General features: G+C 37.5%; 1 protein-coding gene across 1 annotated transcript in view; it reads left to right on the top strand.

Annotated features, from left to right (window-relative positions):
• The window catches only part of HPGDS (hematopoietic prostaglandin D synthase), a 28,620-nt gene that overhangs the window by 1,561 nt on the left and 7,135 nt on the right, over positions 1–19,924 (top strand). Inside the window, exons 2-4 of the mRNA XM_004318317.4 lie at positions 5,210–5,302; positions 10,630–10,739; positions 15,499–15,597. Of these exons, the coding sequence (XP_004318365.1) occupies positions 5,210–5,302; positions 10,630–10,739; positions 15,499–15,597 (302 nt within the window). The remainder of the gene's footprint in view (positions 1–5,209; positions 5,303–10,629; positions 10,740–15,498; positions 15,598–19,924) is intronic.

Consider the following 19,924-nt stretch of genomic DNA (forward strand, 5'->3'; position numbering starts at 1 on the left):
GAGAACTCTTCTCCGATGGGATAGAATATCTTATTTCCTGTTCTTCTGAAACTTTACCTTTAATATCCAAGCATTTCTTCTGATATCAGAATTTGTACATGAGCTTCTGTGGACATAAAATAGGTGAATATTAAATTTATCCATTAAATAAGTCAAGATGAATAGCAAGTTGTGGAGGTATTACATATAACAAATTCTGCCTTTTAGTTTTTAGATATAAGTTCTTTGTATTCTTTATACCCTATTCTACCTTAACTTTTCATTGTTATTAAAAATGGAATTACTGCATTTTCTTAATGTTTTCACATATTCTTAGAATTGAAAGGGATCTTAAAGTTAATGATGGTTAAGCTACAGTTTCAAATGCTTTAACATACACCCAACACAAAAATGGCTTAAAGAGGAGAAAAATTTATTTCTTTTGCATAAAAGCCCAAGTTAGTATAGCAGTTCTGCCCCATGATGTTGTCAATGATGAGGCTCTTTCATTTCTGTTCATCTGCACCCGTAGTGGGTTCTTATTGACACAGTGTGAATAGTTCACCCTCCTTCCATATTCCAACTCACAGAAAGTGCAGAAGAGGGAAGAGAACACACCTCTGCCTTTTAACAGCCTGACCAGGAAGTTGCACACATCACATCAGTTATATCTGTTTGGCAAGAAATTAGTCACGTGGTCATGCATTACTACGAAGGAAGCTGGGAAACGTTGACTTTATTGTGGACAACCATTTGCCCAGCTAAAAATCCAGGATTTTATTACTTTGAGAAAAAAAGCAAAGAACAGATATTGAAAAGCAGTTTCTATTACAAATTGTATCTGGTATCGTCTCCTGTCCAATTTAGGGATGCTCTCTGGTGTTTGAAACTCGCTATGACCATCCCCTCTGCTATAATCTAGAATATCATTGGATATTTCTATTAAAATTTTCTTCCTGGTCAAACCTGGTAGACTGTACACATGTGTTTAATCTCTCCTTTAATAACATTAAAGTACTTAAAAAAAAGTCACCACCACCCCAAGGACAAAGAAATCAACCTTGAATATGATAGCACAAAATTCTGGAAGCTAGAAAACCAGTCAAAGAATGGTAAGGTGACTTTACCATTAAGGCCAATGATGCTCAAATATAAACCTGGAGGAGGAGAAGGCAAGCTAAATCACCCCAGAGATCCTCCAGAGGGTCAGGAATTGGTTGCAAAAGATAACTTTAAGAGCTGAGCTGATACAGGGTTGCCTGGAAAAATATGAAGAAGCAGTATGACCACAAGTTCCCTCTCTCTCCCTGGAAGAAGCATAGAGATTACTTTCAAGAGGATGGACCAGAGGATTCTAGGACACCAGGCATGTCTCGGACACAATGCTACAGTAAACATGGCATTCAGTGGAAGTCTAGAAACTAGATGGTGGGACCAACAGCCCTTTCCCCTGCTCTACAATCAATGGCAACCAGACTAATATCCCTCACACAGGAAATGGGAGGAATTCTCTCTGGGGAAGCTGATCAGTCTAAGAAAAATGTCTAACAGATACTGAACAGATGGGGATCCCTCAGTGAATTTGCCTAACCCAATCTGTGGGCAAGCCCCTCCTATGCACACTGAGGTTCCAGTGAACTTTTACCTCTTTGCCCTTTTAAATAGTAATGGCAAGTCAAAAGTTAACCCATATTTGCGAAAACTCTCTAATATAAAACAGACCTAAAACCAAACACCTCTGGAGATGTCAAGATGGTATAGCAAGAAAACAAGTTCAAAAATATAAAATCCTCAGAGAAAAGAGAAGATATTCTATACAATCTTAAAGGGATGTACGGAGACAAAAAGTTCTTGGAAATGAATGTCGGATACAAAGAAATCAATAAAATGATGAAAACTAAGTAAATCCCCCAGAAAGCACAATAGGAAAAAAACGAAAAATAAGAGAAAAAAGATAAGGAAAATTGAGAATGAACCAGTTTAGGAGGTCCAACATCTCCATGAAATTCTGGAAAGGGAGAACAGAAAGAAGAGGGAGGAAAACTTAAAAGAATCTTCCTTATACAAAATTGAAATTACCTCCATGTGGCTTTCATACATTGGTCTTGGACTTACCATTTTAATCCATGGAGAACCAATTATTTTTTCTCTCACATCCAGTTATTATAAGACATTTAGTAAATTTAAGACATCATAGAGAAAAAGACATTGCAGTATAGTCAGTTTAATGAAAACTCTGAAGATATGGAAGGTCTTTGGCTGAATTCAGAATTGAGTCCCTAGGTAACTCTCTATTTAGATGTCAACTTTTGGAGCTTCCTTGATCGTTTCTCTGATCATTATTGTGAAATTCAGTCCACCCTTCCCACCCCTGACTCTACTTCTTGATTTAGGTACTATTTCCTATGGACTGTCTGAGATCCGCCATCACATCTAGGTTCAAAGGACAACTCTCTTCTCTTCCTGGAGTGTTCCATTTATTTCCCCTGGTTTGGGTTTGCTCACCACCCAAGCAGAACAAGCTTCTGTTAGACTCTGTCTGCTAATTTACGTGTAGTGCCTGTGCCTGCAAGCATAGGAACAGCACAGAGCAGAATGGGACCATCACTCCTGGCACAAGTGTAGACGTTTTTCTAAGACATTTTACCAAGATCACAGTAGCTATGTTGGCAGCCATATCATACTGAGGCCGTGCATTCAGCACCACTAAATCTCTTAAAGCTTTTTGACAGGTGCTCCTGTTAAGTTACAACTCCAACCCCATGAAATTCTTTTTTTCTGGAACCAAATAAAGGACTTAGCATTTGTCTTCTTAAATTGCTTCTTGTTAGATGCAGCCCATATTCCAATTGTTGGCAATTATTCCAAGCTTGGCTAAAATGCTTCCAGTAGCTGAAAGCTTACCACCTCATAAGAAAACACATTCCATTGTAATAGCTCCGAAGGTAACAGAATTATTCTTCATCTTGAGTTAAAATATGCCCTTTAGGACTTCCCTGGTGGTGCAGTGGTTAAGAATCTGCCCGCCAATGCAGGGGACACGGGTTCGAGCCCTGATCCGGCAAGATCCCACATGCCGCGGGGCAACTAAACCCTTGCGCCACAACTACTGAGCCTGCGCTCTAGAGCCCGCGAGCCACAACTACGGAGTCCGTGCTCTGCAACAAGAGAAGCCACTGCAATGAGAAGCCCGCGCACCGCAACGAAGAGTAGCCCCCGCTCGCCGCAACCAGGGAAAATCCCGCGCACAGCAACGAAGACCTAACGCAGCCCACCACCAAAAAATTAATGAATTAATTAAAATATGCCCTTTAAAATTTTCTTCTTGGTTCTCATTCTGCATTTTAGAGATAGTCCAAATAAGTAAGATTATTTTTCCATTTGATAGCTATGCCATGTTGGAGATGGTTTTTATGTTCCACTTCATTTGTTCTGTCCTCTTCAGTGAAGAGTGGTAGAAGTTCTTCAGCCAATCCTCATATCATGTGATTTTCAGACCCTCTCTAACTTGGATACTATCCTCTGGGCTTGCTCTGATTTTTAATGTCTTTCAAAACCATGGCTCTTAGAACTAGAAAACAGCTAAGTAAGAGTTCCAACTGGATTTCACCTCTCACTTGGCTCTCACCTCCATCAGGTGTGTGATCTGGACTATTTCTATAACCTCTCTTCATCTCATTTCCTCATTTATAAAATGAGATGGTAGTTAATACCTACTTCATAGGGTTGTTTTAAGTACCAGAAGACTGAATGGGCATGTTAAATATTTAGTACAATGCCTAGCACAAAAGGAAGCACCCCTCAAAATGTCAGGCATGTTAATTCCCTCTTGATTACATACTTTGCTTCAAATAAGGCATCACAGTTTGTATCCGTTTTATTTGGGACTTTGTTTTGCTCACTGCAGTATCTCAAACACCTGGAATAGTACTTGGCACACTTATTAGGTAAGTGTTCAAAGATGTTTTTATTCCTGATGTGAACTGTAGTTCATCTTGTACTTATTCAGTGCAAACGAAAGACGCTTGAAGGTTGATTCTAGTAGTTGTGTTACAGTCATGGGATTATGAGTGGCACTTTATTCTTTTCCCTCTTTCCAAAATAATTATATGTCCCAACCTAAGGCACTGGTTGGGAAAATTGTGATTAATTCATATGGCAAAATGTATGCTTTAAAAAATGATGTTTTATTGATTTAGAAAGATTTTAAAAGGTATTATCAAATTTAAAAAAGTGGTTTACAAACATATATTATGATTTTGTTTTGATATATATATGGGAAAGCAATTAAAATATTTATCATTGTGTGGTAGAATTATTTTTATTTATCTTCAACTTAGAATTTTTCTATAATGAAGAATAATAAATTATTCTCTGACAAAAATATAATAGGTTTAGATAAGAAAACAAAGTAGGATTTACAGATAAATATTAATACACCTGCTATGAATCTGTCCTATATTTGTACAAATATGCTTGTCGCTTACTATATACTTCAAATGATCAATAAGAATTTGGCTAAGTTCCTTATCATAACTCAATATCAAACTCTTCATATTCCTCAGACTATGGTTTTAAAGAATAATTAATGTAATCTCTGAGGACTGAAAATTTAATAAGGCTTTAAAAGTTAAAAAAAATTATATAGTAAGTATGTGAGATAATACATAATATATATCGATAGTATCACTGTAAACTTGGGGTTTAGACCCAGTTCTGTCACTAAGTCTATAGCAGCTCTTCTAACAACTCTTCTTTTCCCCTTTTCTAAAAAAATTGGGGTATAGTCGCTGTTCAATATTATATAAGTTGCAGATGTACAGTATAGTGATGCACAATTTTTAAAGGTTATACTCCACTCATAGTTATTATAAAATATTGGCTGTATTCCCCATGTTGTACAATATATCCTTGTAGCTTATTTTATACCTAATAGTTTGTACCTCTTACTCCCCCACATCTATCTTGTCCCTCCCCTCTTCCCTCTCTCCACTTGTAGCCACTCATTTGTTCTCTATGTCTGTGGGTCTGTTTCTTTTTCTAACAACTCTCTTTTTTTAAACTTGTAAAATGTAAAGATTCCACTAGAGGATGCCTAATGTCCCTTCTAGAATTAATATTCAAGAATTCTGTAACGTTACTATCATGTTTTATTTCCACAATTATCAGTAAAATGGAAGTATTATAACTTTTGTTCTGGAAGTTGATTCTTTGCTCATTTTATTTTAAGCTCTTCCATTTGGCAAAATTCCCATTTTGGAAGTGGATGGATTGAACCTTCACCAGAGCCTAGCAATAGCAAGATATCTGACCAAAAATACAGGTAATATATTTATTGTGTGTACAGTTTTTGATAACTGAAAAAAAAACATGGCATATATTCAATATTCATTAAGTAACGTTATTACTGAATGGGATTAAAATATAGTGCAAGGGAGAATGGGATTCAGTGCCAGAGAAGTATAAATATACCATCTCTACCAGTTTAATTTCCCAAGTTCCCTAGACAATTAATTTTATACTGCCTGCAGTCTCTCCTGCCCCATACTTCCTTGTCCTCAATCCCTTATTGGAATTTAGCTGAAAAATTAGACAGATGTGTCTGAACCCAAACTTTTGCTAGCATGCATATCACAGGTTATCAGAGAAGATTAATTAATGGGAAATACATGTGGCATAGGGAGGCTGAAATGACTCATACTATTAAAATCATGTACCCAATGTCTTTCATCCTAATCATGCTAAAAAAAATAGAAGGGGAGTCTTCTTTGCCACCATAAAGTGCCATCTGAGGCCTCCTGAGTGGGTAGTTGGCTACCGGATTGTTTATTTAGTGCATGCGCTAACGTGATGAGATGAGGAGTAATAAGGGAAACTTAGTTCTCATCTTTGCCTGGTGCCTTTCCCCATCTTATGCTCTGCTGTCTTCTCTCTCCCCTCACACTCTCATAACACTCTTTTTGAGTGAAAGGCTACATTTGGCTTCTTTTAAAGACCCTTTCTTTATAAATAATCTGCAGAATCACCATGTCCCACTCCTGACACTGACACCCTCTTTGCTACCCCCAAAACCACTATGATCCAAGCTGTAGAGACATGGTTATCTTTTTTTTTTTTAATTCGTTTAATTAATTAATTAATTAATTTGGCTGCGTTGGGTCTTCGTTTCTGTGCGAGGGCTTTCTCTGGTTGCGGCGAGCAGGGGCTACTCTTCATCGCGGTGCGCGGGCCTCTCACTGTCGCGGCCTCTCCTGTTGTGGAGCAGAGGCTCCAGATGCGCAGGCTCAGTAGTTGTGGCTCATGGGCCCGGTTGCTCAGCGGCATGTGGGATCTTCCCAGACCAGGGCTCAAACCCGTGTCCCCTGCATTGGCAGGCAGATTCTCAACCACTGCGCCACCCAGGAAGGCCGAGAGACATGGTTATCTTACCAATAAAATGGGCCATAATTACTAGACCTTCATTTTTGGACCAAAGTAATGTATGTATGCTAAAAATACAAAAATTTGTGTTACACTAACACATTTCAGCCAACAAAATTTTTTGGAAGTTTAAAAGAGATGGAGGGACTTCCTTTGTGGTCCAGTGGCTAAGCCTCTGCACTCCCAGTACAGGGGGCCTGGGTTCGATCCCTGGTCAGGGAACTAGATCCCACATGCCACAACTAAGAATTCACATGCAGCAACCAAAAAAAAAAAAAAAAAAAAGATCCCATATGCTAAGACCCAGCAGAGCCAAATAAATTAATAAATAGATAGATAGATAGCTAAATATAGGAAATGGAGATGACTTCTGACTATGGAAATTTGACTTTGAAGTGGAAATGACATTTGAGTTCAGCCTGAAAAGATACCTAGAATTTCAAGAGAAATATCTGGACTTGAGCAGTGTTTCTCAAATTTTATGTGCATCAGGATCACTTGGAGGTTCATTAAAACAGATTGTTCAGCCTTGTCTCCAGAGATTGTGATTCAATAGGCCTAGGGTGGGAAATTTGCATTCTTACCAATTTCCCAGATGATGCTTATGCAGCTGGTCCATGGAACTCACTTAGAGAATCTCTGGACTAGAACATTCCAGACAGAAAAAATGGCAGGAGAAAAAGAAAAGAACTTCAAAATTTGCTGGGTGGAGCGGAAGCAGAAAGAGAAAGGGATGGAAAAATAGATTCTGGTAAGAAAGAGCCAGAGTATTAATGTCATCCCTTAAACAATTGTAGAGTTTTTTGGGGTTTTTTTTGCGGTACACGGGCCTCTTACCGTTGAGGCCTCTCCCGTTGCAGAGCACAGGCTCCGGACGCGCAGGCTCAGCGGCCATGGCTCACGGGCCCAGCTGCTCCGCGGCATGTGGGATACTCCTGGACTAGGACACGAACCCGTGTCCCCTGCATCGGCAGGCGGACTCTCAACCACTGCGCCACCAGGGAAGCCCCTGTAGAGTTGTTTTTAAATTGAGATATAATTCACATATAACATTACATTAGTTTCAGGTGTATGACATAATGATTCAGTACATGTATATATTGCTAAATGATCACACAGTAAATCTAGTTAACATCCATCACCTCACATAGTTACAGATTTTTTTCCTTGTGATGAGAACTTTTAAGAACTACTCTCTTAGCCACTTTCAAATAGATGGTATTCTTAGCTATACTCACCATGCTGTACATTACATCGCCAGGGCGTATTTATCTTCTAACTGGAAGTTTGTATCTTTTGACCACTTCCACCCATTTTACTGCCCCTACCCCTGCTCCTGCCTCTGGTAACCATCTGTTCTCTGTATCTTTGAGTTAGTTATTAGCAGTAATTTTTAAAGATTCCAATATGAGTGAGATCACACAGTGTTTGTCTTTCTCTGTCTGACTTCAACTTTAAATTTTTATCTGGAAAAGCAACATAACCATGGCTATGAGCTTAGGAAGATTATTCTGGCCAGACTTTGTTTGGCATGACTGCAGGGGTGCCTATTTGGGAAATATGAGAAAGTTTGTGAAGATAGAATCATCCTAGGGTTAGAAGACATACTGGCATGTGGAGGGAAGTCTATTTGAGCAGGAGAGTAAGGGCCAGGCAGACGACACCTGGACATAGCTCCTTATTCCCATAGCTCCTTGTCCTCTTCTTAAAAGAAAAAGTTCCTTAACTTGCAGTATCCTTTCCATTGTCTGTCTTTCCCAGTTAGCCGTAAATGCCATGCAGGCAAGGAATTGATCTCCTTTGTTCACTGCTGTAGCCCCAGTTGCGGCCGATCCCAAAGGATACGTAGAGAACTATCCCAAAGGAAGCTGAGAGGGCTTCCCTGGTGGCGCAGTGGTTGAGAGTCCGCCTGCCGATGCAGGGGACGCGGGTTCGAGCCCCAGTCTGGGAAGACCCCACATGCTGTGGAGCAGCTGGGCCCGTGAGCCATGGCTGCTGAGCCTGCGCGTCCGCAGCCTGTGCTCCGCAACGGGAGAGGCCGCAACAGTGAGAGGCCCGCGTACCGCAAAAAAAAAAAAAAAAAAAAAAAAAAAAAGGAAGCTGAGAATATGGCTCTGGAATTTGGGACTAAACATGTTGAATGAGTCATCTGTATAAAATTGACAGCTGAAGCCTTGAGTGTGGAAGTCAAAGTAGGGATGAAAATGAGTGAAGAGACCTTATGATACAATTCGGAGGGATTTCTCAAGGTCAGAAAGAAGAATCAGTCTTTGAACATCACACACGTGAAAATATAGATAGCTTACAGAAGAACGCTAATTACTAAGGCATTTTCTTTCACTTTTAACGGCTTTATTGAGGCATGATTTACATACAGTTCACCATTGTCAGTATATACAGTTCCTTGATTTTTAGTAAATTTATACATTTGTACAAAAGCAACCTATTTTATATTTTTATTTTTTATTAAAGTTACAAGTTATAGGCGTACAATATAGTGATTCACAATTTTTAGTTACACTCCATTCACAGTTATAATAAAATATTGGCTATATTCCCTGTGTTGTGCAATATATCCTTGTAGCTTATGTTATACATAATAGTTTGTACCTCTTAATCCCCTACTCCTATATTGCCTCTCCCCGGCCCCACTGGTAACCACTAGTTTATTCTCTGTATCTGTGAGTCTGCTTCTTTTTTGTTATATTCACTAGTTTATTGTACTTTTTAGATTCCACATATAAGTGATATCATACAGTATTTGTCTTCCTCTGTCTGACTTATTTCACTTAGCGTAATACCCTCTAATTCTATCCATGTTGCTGCAAATGGCAAATATTCTTTCATTCTTTTTTATGGCTGAGTAATATTCCATTGTGTATATATATATATATATATATATATATATATATATATATATATATATATATATATATACCATATCTTCTTTATCCATTCATCAGTTGATGGATAGGTTGCTTAGGTTGCTTCCTTATCTTGGCAATTGCAAATAATGCTGGTATGAACATTGGGGTGAATGTATCTTTTTGAATTAGAGATTTTGTCGTTTCCATATGTATGCCCAGGAGTGGAATTGCTGGGTCATATGGTAGTTCTATTTTTAGTTTTTTGACAAACTTCCCTACTGTTTTCCACAGTGGCTGCTCCAATTTACATTCCCACCAACAGTGTAGGAGGGTTCCCTTTTTCTTTTTCTCCACATCCTTGCCAACATTTGTTACTTGTGTCCTTTTTGATGATAGCCATTTTGACAGGTGTGAGGTGATATCTCATTGTGGTTTTGATTTGCATTTCCCTGATGACTAGCGATGTTAAGCATCTTTTCATGTGCCTGTTGGCCATCTGCATGTCCTCTTTGGAAGAATATCTATTCAGTTCTTCAAACCAGTTTTTAGTTAGATTATTTGTCCTTTTGATGTTGAGTTGTATGAGCTGTTTGTATACATTGGATATTAATCCCTTATCGGTCATATCATTTGCAAATATTTTCTCCCATTCAGTAGATTGTCTTTTCATTTTGTTGACAGTTCCCTTGGCTGAAATGCAACCTATTTTAGAATGCTTCTACACTGAATCATTTTAGAATGATTCCTTAGCAAAATGACGGTCAGCGAATGGCAGTAAAGAAAAAAAAACACCACTTCTATTATTTTAAACTTATAGTTCCCAGGAAGCAAACAAATGCTCCTGACAAAAAATTATCTGCACATGTAACAGTAATTCTTTCTACAAGATAAATGATAATGTATGTACAGGTTATTTATTGTAGTATCACTTGCACTAGCAAAAGGCTGGAAACAAACCTAATCAGTTGAGGCTAGTTAAATAAATTGTGGCACTTCCACTTAAAGGAATCCCATGTACCTGAAAAAAGAGCAAGGATGCCCTTAAGGGACTTGTAAGAAAAGACCTCTAGGATATATGGGGAAGGTGCGTTTTGAGTGGGATACCGATTCTTATTTTCATTAAGAAACAATGGAAGAATACAAAATAAATGAATGAAAATGGTTACCAATATGGTAGGTAGGTAAGGAAGCAAAATGAAGTGAATGGGTCAGAGGAGGAAGTTAGTCTTCACTGGACACTGTTTTATACTGTTTTGAATTTTTGAACCATATTAATATATTGCCTATTTTTAAAAAAGTTTTACTATAGTAAAATAAATTGAGCATATTCTTGGGCATAAAATGGCCTGTCTCTATTCCATAGATTTGGCTGGAAAAACAGAATTGCAACAATGTCAAGTTGATGCAGTCGTGGACACACTGGATGATTTCATGTCTCGTTTTCCTTGGGCAGAGAGAAAACAAGATATAAAAGTAATGTGATCAGTTTGCTGTTACTGCTATTAATCATATCCACTTGCCAAACATTATGTTAGGTGCTTTTCAAAGTTCCTTTTTATCAAAGTAAGACATACATCTGGTTTTAAAATATCAAATTATATTAAAAAGTTTAAAACAAATTACTACAGTGATTCCCAGCCTTACCTCTTCATATTAACCCTTCCTCAGATGCAACCGTCATTTTAACACTTTCAGCTGTTTCTTTAGGATTTCTGTATCTCCATATTTTCTATAGGATATGTAAATATGGCTTTCTTTGATTCACAAATTTTAGATAGTTTGGGCCTCTCACTGTTGTGGCCTCTCCCGTTGCGGAGCACAGGCTCCGGACGCGCAGGCTCAGCTGCCATGGAGCATGGACCCAGCCTCTCTGTGGCATGTGGGATCTTCCCGGACCGGGGCACGAACCCGCGTCCCCTGCATCGGCAGGCGGACTCTCAACCACTGCGCCACCAGGGAAGCCCTAGATAGTTCTGATAGACTTATGATAGTAATTAGAATTTATCTCTTACATAGTCATTCTCTTTGCTTCCCTTCCCCCAAACTCCTAATATAATATTAAAATTTTGTGGTGAGGGGGCTTCCCTAGTGGTGCAGTGGTTGAGAGTCCGCCTGCCGATGCAGGGGACACGCATTCACGCCCCGGTACGGGAAGATACCACATGCCGCGGAGAGGCTGGGCCCGTGAGCCATGGCCGCTGAGCCTGCGCGTCCGGAGCCTGAGCTCCGCAACGGGAGAGGCCGCAACAGTGAGAAGCCCGCGTATCACAAAAAAAAAAAAAAAAAAAAAATTGTGGTGAAATCTACGTTCAGTCATTACATTAGTATTGCCTATGCAGATATTGTACAAAACTGTGCATCGTGGTATACTTTGATTATATTTCCTTTCTCACTTTCCTCCTCAAATTAGTAATTGTCTTTTTTTCATTTGCTTAATTCTTTTTTCCTTTTATCGCTGAACCTTCCCACACTGTCCAATGGCCTGCCAATGCAATTTTTCACAAAAGTCAATGATATCAGATAATCTACTGTTTCCATTATTTTCTTGGAGCTATCGAGCCAGAGATTTCCATTCTCCTTTGTAGAGCTGTCTAGGATTTTGCACAGCTGTCATCATTGGACTTTCCTTCACTGCCATCCCAGGAACGTCTTTCTCTTGAGCTGGAGTCCTGTTTCCTGGATGACGTACTCTGTTTTTATTTACTCCCTTGTTTACTTGGGACACATCTCCAGTATTCGTATCTCTTATCCTCAAGACTTCTTCATGTAAAATTTTGGAAACTGTTGTTATCCTCATTTTCCAGATGAAGAAATTGAGGTTCATGTAGTGTAAATAACTTACCTAAGGTTACTTAGCTGGTAAGTGGTACACAAGCAATTCAAATCCCAGACACTCTGGCTCGGACTCCATGTTCTTAACCACTGGATGTAATGCCACAGTGGTAGCAGCCATTCAAAACAGCTGTGCAGGAGTATTTATGCACATGTTATGGCTTAAGGCCTGTATCCAAAAGCTACAGCACAGAACAAATGGCAGTCTTATCAACTTACTTAAGCAATTTATTCTAAATACTTTTTGTTTAATTAGGACCCTCTGATTTAAATAGAGATATTTGGAACATAAAAGTATTCACATTTACCGATTCCTTGACATAAATGTAAGGTGTGTGGGGAGACAAACACATATACGTATATATACAGATACCTAACCAGAACAAAGTCTTAAATAAAAACTCATCTTTGAGGATAGAAATACATTTGGGCTCTGGAGTCAGACTGCCAGGCTTGAATCCTGATTCTCTTTTTACCAGTTGTCACTTAACTCCCTATCAAATTTTCACATTCTATGTCTGTAAAGTAGGGATATCATAGAATCTGCTTCAAAGTATGCTGGGAGGATTAAATGGTAGCATAAGTACCTATGGCTAGGTGGAAAGTATTCACTAAATATTAGTTATTATAGTGTTTTCATATAATTCAGTGCTCATTGTTTTTCCTTTTATTTGTCAGACATGACATCTATATTTCACATATCCTTATAAATGCAGAGACAAGTAGATGCATAATTCTCAATTTAGAAAAAAGTATCTAAAGGTTTTTGTTCCATGTGGGCCTGCCCTTCTCTACTTCTCTATTTTTCCATTCTCCTTTTCTCCCAAAGGAAAATGTTCTTTGAACATTTATGATAAGGGGAACTCTACCTTTGTATTAGAATAACAGTGCTCTTACGTGCTACCTACCTCAGAAAAACAAATTCACAGGACATAGTCCAAGTTCATGAATAAATCATATGAAGGGACAACATGTTGCAGAAATAATTGCGAATAGCTAGACTATCTGATTAATAAGCAGGACCTGGCCAGAATACAATGAAAAATACACAGTTCTTTTGCATCTCATTACTTAGTCTCTCCATAGTGGGCTGCATTGCTGCCACCTTGTGGTCAGATAAAATTTTCAAAAGCAGAATATTGATACAGTAAAGATGGATGAACAGTGAAAACAGTCCTCTTCTTATATGTTCTTTAAAAATCTATGGAGTACACATAATTATAAATGTTTCATGCTAAAAATTCCATTTCCAATTTAAAATTTAAAAAAATTAATTTAAAGGCAAAATACGTCTCTGAGCATTGGTCACACTGATAATCCTTGAATTTATCACTAGTGTTTCTGTGGTTATTCAATGCATCTATTTCAGTTTCCTCATCTGAAGAACAGGGCAGGGGGGTGGGGGGGGAGGGTGATGGCTCAGCAGGACTGAGGGAACAGCAGTGGCCCATTTCCAATCCTAAACGATTTGGGCAGTGTGGATTTTAAAATGGTGCTTTGGAGAAATATGCAAACCTCCCTAAATCCTCTAAATGTCATTGATAGAATACAATAGCAATGACCTTTTCAATGTGCAAAAATCTCCTTCCTTATAACTCTCTGGGGGAGGTGGGAGGAAATTTCTGAGTCCACCAAGTATAGGAATGGCTATCTAGGGTTTATCAGAAAAGGCTATGTAAGAAAATTTTATCTTGTTTAGGTTATTTTGGTGAGTATACTTTAAAATGACTCTTAAATACTAATGGTTATGCTGTTTAGCAATTTACATTTCATTAGACTGATATGATTCTCACCAAACACATAAAGAGAACCTGGGCTAAGGAACTCAAGAGCACAGAGATAAGATTTTTATCTGGCACTGCATATACAAAGCATTGGTGTACCTTAAGCTGTGGAAATGCACAGTAGAAAAAGTAGCAGAATCACCCAGTTGAACGCACAGGAGTTTTTGGAAAGCTGTACAGCATCTACATCCTGTTCCATTTAACTCCCTCCTGTTTCTAGCTATTCTAGGACAGCCAAGCTGGCTATTACCTCCCCAACTGATGCTGATCTAAGCTAAGCTATGGGAAATGTCACGTGTTTCTGGGCCCATTGCCTCTTAGCTCACAGATTCTGTGGAAGGGGCTGAAGGATTCACACTATTTTATTTAGAACTATGAATATATTAACCATAGAGAGAGAACCTTATGTACAAAGGTGGTGTAGAACCGTGGAAAGCATGTAAAGTCAAAATAATGACAAACTTCCCAACCTTCAGTACCTGAAATGTGGCAAACCTACGTAAATCTGTAATGATGCTTTTGCAAACTGGGCCCTACAAATATAAGGCATTATGTTATAATAATCTATATTACCCAGCTAAGTCATAATAGTAACAGGAAGTAAATCAGTAAATTGGTGAGATTTATCCACTATTTGACTTATCTTAATAGAGGCTGATTTTATTACAGATTTTATAATATTCATTCATTTGTGAATATTAATGATATATGTATATTTTATAATATTTTGAGTTTGGCTTACATTTCATATCCACAATACAAACCAGCCTGATTTTTGTATATAAACAAATAAATACCTCTTACCAAGAAAGAGGCCATGAATAAATTATTTGGTCTTCAAAGATTCAAGTAAAAACACAAAGATAATTTTTTTAAATGGATATATCTGTTATTTTTTTCCCAAGGATATTATTTGGTTTGTAATAATATCTTACATATTATATCCAAAGGGGGCACCTTGGATTCATTTTACAGATGATAGTCAAGGCAGAGAAATCTCACCCTAAGGTACAATGTCAAGCCAAACAGAGGAAATCTGCCCAAGAACATTACTATTTATTATGGATTACTTCCGTTAAGTGTAACTGTGAGATGAAAGACTGCTAAACTGGAGGAATCTTACAAAATAATAATATTTTATTAATAATAGTCTTACAAAATAAATTTTATTTACAAAATAAATTAATTTCTTTACCTTTAGTTAAATTATTTCACTTTAAAGGGAGTGAGCCTAAAAAAGATAGGGAATTTTAGAAATGTAAAAACATAATGGAATAATTTTCATTAACAAAAATTAAGATAAAAAACCATGAAAAGATTTTACTGATGAAATATTAAGTCATTATATACAAAGAAACAATAAGAACTGATGACAATATTTATTTTTTAACCCATGAGTAACAAAGGGAAGAATAAGATCTATAGAAAATCAGACCTGAATCTCCATGCCATTCATTTAAAAAAACAAACAAGCAAGCAACAACCACCAATAACAGGTAGCTACTTCCTTTTTGAACTCATGTGGGAGAAAGAAGATGGAAAAATCTACTTCCTCTTCAACTCATTTGTTTTTCTTCTTATTATGCTTAAAGGAATCTTTTTTCTCCCTCTCTTAGGATCAGATGTTTAAGGAGCTACTCACATGTGATGCATCTCATCTTCTGCAAGATTTAGACACATACTTAGGGGAAAAAGAGTGGTTTATTGGTAACTCTGTGAGTATGTTTTACATCTTAAAAAAATACAAGCATATACATATATGGATAAACCAAAAACTTTATAAAAATGTATTGAAAAAAGTGTTACTCATAGGGAGGGAGTAGGTTAGAGAGCAGGGACAAAAGCTAAACTTCTCTGAATAAAACTTTTTCAGTGGAGTTAACTTTGGAAACATGAACTAAAATATTTTATATAATTATATAACAACAACAAAAACATTTTAAAAAGCTATCACTGACAAACTAAAGCAAAGTGAAACAAATGAACTTGTGTCAAATTGGTGCACAGGGTATGTGGAGAAGTACCTGTGGACTCTATTAGTGAAACACTATCTTAAGAAACATTGTCATTTTTAAAAACACAGTGATTTGACTATACATCTCATTATAGATATTTTCTCGGGACAAAAAAATAATTATTATACACCAGTTTCAGTTCACGATGTACTTTTTCTTAAGGTAAAGACAACAAGCATTTTGTGTCTCTTTTTCTCGAAAAAATTACCAGTTTAGTTGTTCTGGCCACCCCCTGGACCCAGATTCTGGTCTCTAAATACTAAAAGTAACCAGAACTTCTTGGAGAAATAGCTCATTCTCAGTTTGGGACAGGAAACGTAAAATATGAGCCGGGAATACTTTGACATAATAGAACCAAATAAATTATCACAACCCCCCCACACACACACACAACACCAGAGTTGTGTCAGAATGACTTAGCAGTCAACTTGTAGAAGCTCTCACTGGCCAAAGACGAGAAAATTCAAGCCACAATAAGAATATTAACTGCAATGGATTGAAACAAATCAAAATGAATGAATCCATGAGTTTATGACAACCACCATCACCAAATACACACACACACACACACCTCAAAACCAAACAAAGCTTCATTGGTGACTTTTAGAAGATGTTATGGAGCCAAATTATTACAAATTTTCATTGACTTATGATGGGATTATGTCCCAATAAATCCATCGTAAATTGAAAATATCGTAAGTCAAAAAATACACCCAACCTACTAAGTATCATAGCTTAGCCTAGCCCACCTTAAATTTGCTCAGAACACTTACATTAGCCAACAGTTTTGGGCAAAATAATCTAACACAAAGCCTTTATAATAAAGTGTTGAATATCTCACGTAATTTATTGAATATTGTAGTGAAAGTAAAAGACAGAATGGTTGTATGGGTACAGAATGATTGTAAGTGTATTAGTCGTTTACCCTCCTGATTATGTGGTTCACTGCCACTGCCCAGCATCATGAGAGAGTACCATACAGCATATCACTAACCTGGGAAAAGATCAAACTTCAAAATTCAAAGTGCAGTTTCTACTGAACATGTGTCACTTTTGCACCATGGTAAAGTCAAAAAATTGTAAGCTGAACCATCGTAAACCAGAGACTGTCTGTATTCCGAAAACTGTTAAAAACAAAAAAGTTGAGGGGTTTGAATAAAGCATTTATCGTGCCATTCCTATGCCAACTATACCTCAAGATAAAAAAAAATGGATGGACAAAGTCTGCCTACATAAAGGTATTCTAGTTAATAAGTAAGGAAAGAGGACTTCCCTGGTGGTCCAGTGGTTAAGAATCTGCCTGCCAATGCAGGGGATACAGGTCTGATCCCTGATCTGGGAAAATCCCACATGTCGCAGAGCAACTAAGCCCATGCAGTGCGCCACAACTACTGGAGCCTGTGCACCGCAACTACTGAGCCCACGTGCTCTGGGGCCCTCGTGCTGCAACTACTGAGCCCGCGTGCTGCAACTACTAAAGCCTGTGTACCACAACCTAGAGTAGCTCCTGCTCGCCGCAACTGGAGAAAGCCCAAGTGCCACACGGAGACCCAGCGCAGCCAATGAATAAATAAATAAATAAACAAATAAACAAACAAGGAGAGTTTAAAATAAATCATCACCATTTTGCAACCCATGATGAATCAATGGATCTAAGCATTGACTATCAACAATTGTTAGTATCACAAAAAAGGAGAGAACCAGACATTACGGGCCTACTGACAGAGGAGTGCACTGCCACCTATGAAGTAGTCTTGCCAAGAGAAAAATCAAATCTAAATCTGATTTAGAAGCTGTGGTAAGCTGGGGTCCCTGCTTTCAAGGAGACTCCATTCTAGGAGACGAGATACTGCTTTTTGACATGCTCTTGTGACTTATTTTAATCACTGTCTGCTGAGTCCTGAGGAGACAGAGAAGCAAACTTGCCGTATCTTTTATGTTCCTTTCTCTGCCCTTATTGACTGAACAATTTCTAAGAATGTAAAATATCTTTTCCTTCTGCTTTTTATTAAAATTCCTTTGCAACCTATCTCCTAACCCCATCTCTTAGTGCTCTCTCCCTTCCTCAAAGTGTCCCAAACACTCTGGTGTTTTGTTTTTTCCTCGGACACAAGTCATACTCCCACCTAAGAGCCTTTACACTTGCTCCTCCTTCTGCCTGAAATGTTTAATCCCCAAATCACTGCCTGTCTGGATCTTTTTTTCATCATTCAAGCCTTAGCTTAAATGTCACCTCTTAAAGGACTTCTCTCCCTGATCCCTTGAGAATCCCTCTCATCACTCTACTTTTTATCACTTTATGATTTTTTTTGTTTTTAATTGAAGTATAGTTGATGTACAATATTATATGTCACTGGTGTACAATATAGTGATTCAAAATTTTAAAGATTATACTCCATTTATAGTTATTATAAATTATTCGTTATATTCCCCATGGTGTACAATATATCATTATAGCTTATTTTATACATAATACTTTTTATCTCTTAATCATCTACTCCTATATTGCCCCTCCCCCTTCCCTCTTCCCACTGATAACCACTAGTTTGTTCTCTATATCTGTGAGTGTGCTTCTTTTTTGTTATATTCACTAGTCTGTGCTATTTTTTAGATTCTGCATATAAGTGATATCATACAGTATTTGTCTTTCTCAGACTTATTTCACTTAGCATAATATACTCCAAGTCCATCCATGTTGCTGCAAATGGCAAAATTTCATTTTTTATGGCCAAGTAGTATTCCATTTATATGTATACCACATCTTCTTTATCCATTCATCAGTTGATGGATAGGTTGCTTAGGTTGCTTCCCTATCTTGGCAATTGCAAATAATGCTGGTATGAACATTGGGGTGAATGTATCTTTTCAGATGAGCTTTCATCTTTTCCAGATATGTACCCAGGAGGGGAATTGCTGGGTCATATGGTAGTTCTATTTTTAGTTTTTTGACAAACTTCCCTACTGTTTTCCACAGTGGCTGCTCCAATTTACATTCCCACCAACAGTGTAGGAGGGTTCCCTTTTCCTTTTTCTCCACATCCTCGCCAACATTTGTTATTTGTGTTCTTTTTGATGATAGCCATTTTGACAGGTGTGAGGTGATAATCTCATTGTGGTTTTGATTTGCATTTCCCTGATACTTAGCGATGTTGGGCATGTTTTCATGTGCCTGTTGGCCATCTCCATGTCCTCTTTGGAAAAATGTCTATTCAGTTCTTCTGCCCATTTTTTAATTGTCTTTTTGTTATTAAATTGTATGAACTGTTTATATACATTGGATATTAACCCCTTATCAGTCATGTCATTTGCAAATATTTTCTCCCATTCAGTAGGTTCTTTTCATTTTGTCAATAGTTTCCTTTGCTGTGCAAAAAGCTTTTAATTAGGTCCCATATTTTAACTTTGCTTTTATTTCCTCTGCTTTAGGAGACAGATCCAAAAGATATTGCTATGATTTATGTCTAACTGTATTATTCTATGTTTTCCTCTAGGAGTCTTATGGTTTCTGGTCTTACATTTATGTCTTTAATACATTTTGAATTTATTTTTGTACATGGTTAAGTTAAAGAATATTTTAATTTCATTCTTTTACATGTAGCTGTCCAGTTTTCCCAGACACACTTGTTGAAGTGACTGTCTTTTCTCTATTGTATATTCTTGCCTCCTTTGTTATAGATTAATTGGCCATAAGTGCGTGGGTTTGTTTATGGGCTCTCTATTCTGTTCCATTGATCAATGTGTCTGTTTTTGTGCCAGTACCATACTGTTTTGATTACTGCAGCTTTGCACTATAGTCTAAAGCCAGAGCGTGTGATTCCTCCAGCTCTGTTCTTCTTTCTCAAGATAGTTTTAGCTATCCAGGGTCTTTTGTGTTTCCATACAAATTTAAAAATTATTTGTTCTAATTCTGTGAAAAATGCCTTGGTATTTTGATAGAGGTTTTATTGAATCTGTAGATTGCCTTGGGTAATATGGTCATTGTAACAATTAATTCTTCCATCCAAGAATATAGTATATCTTTCCATCT

The sequence above is a fragment of the Tursiops truncatus genome, chromosome 5, assembly GCF_011762595.2.
Source record: "Tursiops truncatus isolate mTurTru1 chromosome 5, mTurTru1.mat.Y, whole genome shotgun sequence".
NCBI lineage: Eukaryota > Metazoa > Chordata > Mammalia > Artiodactyla > Delphinidae > Tursiops > Tursiops truncatus.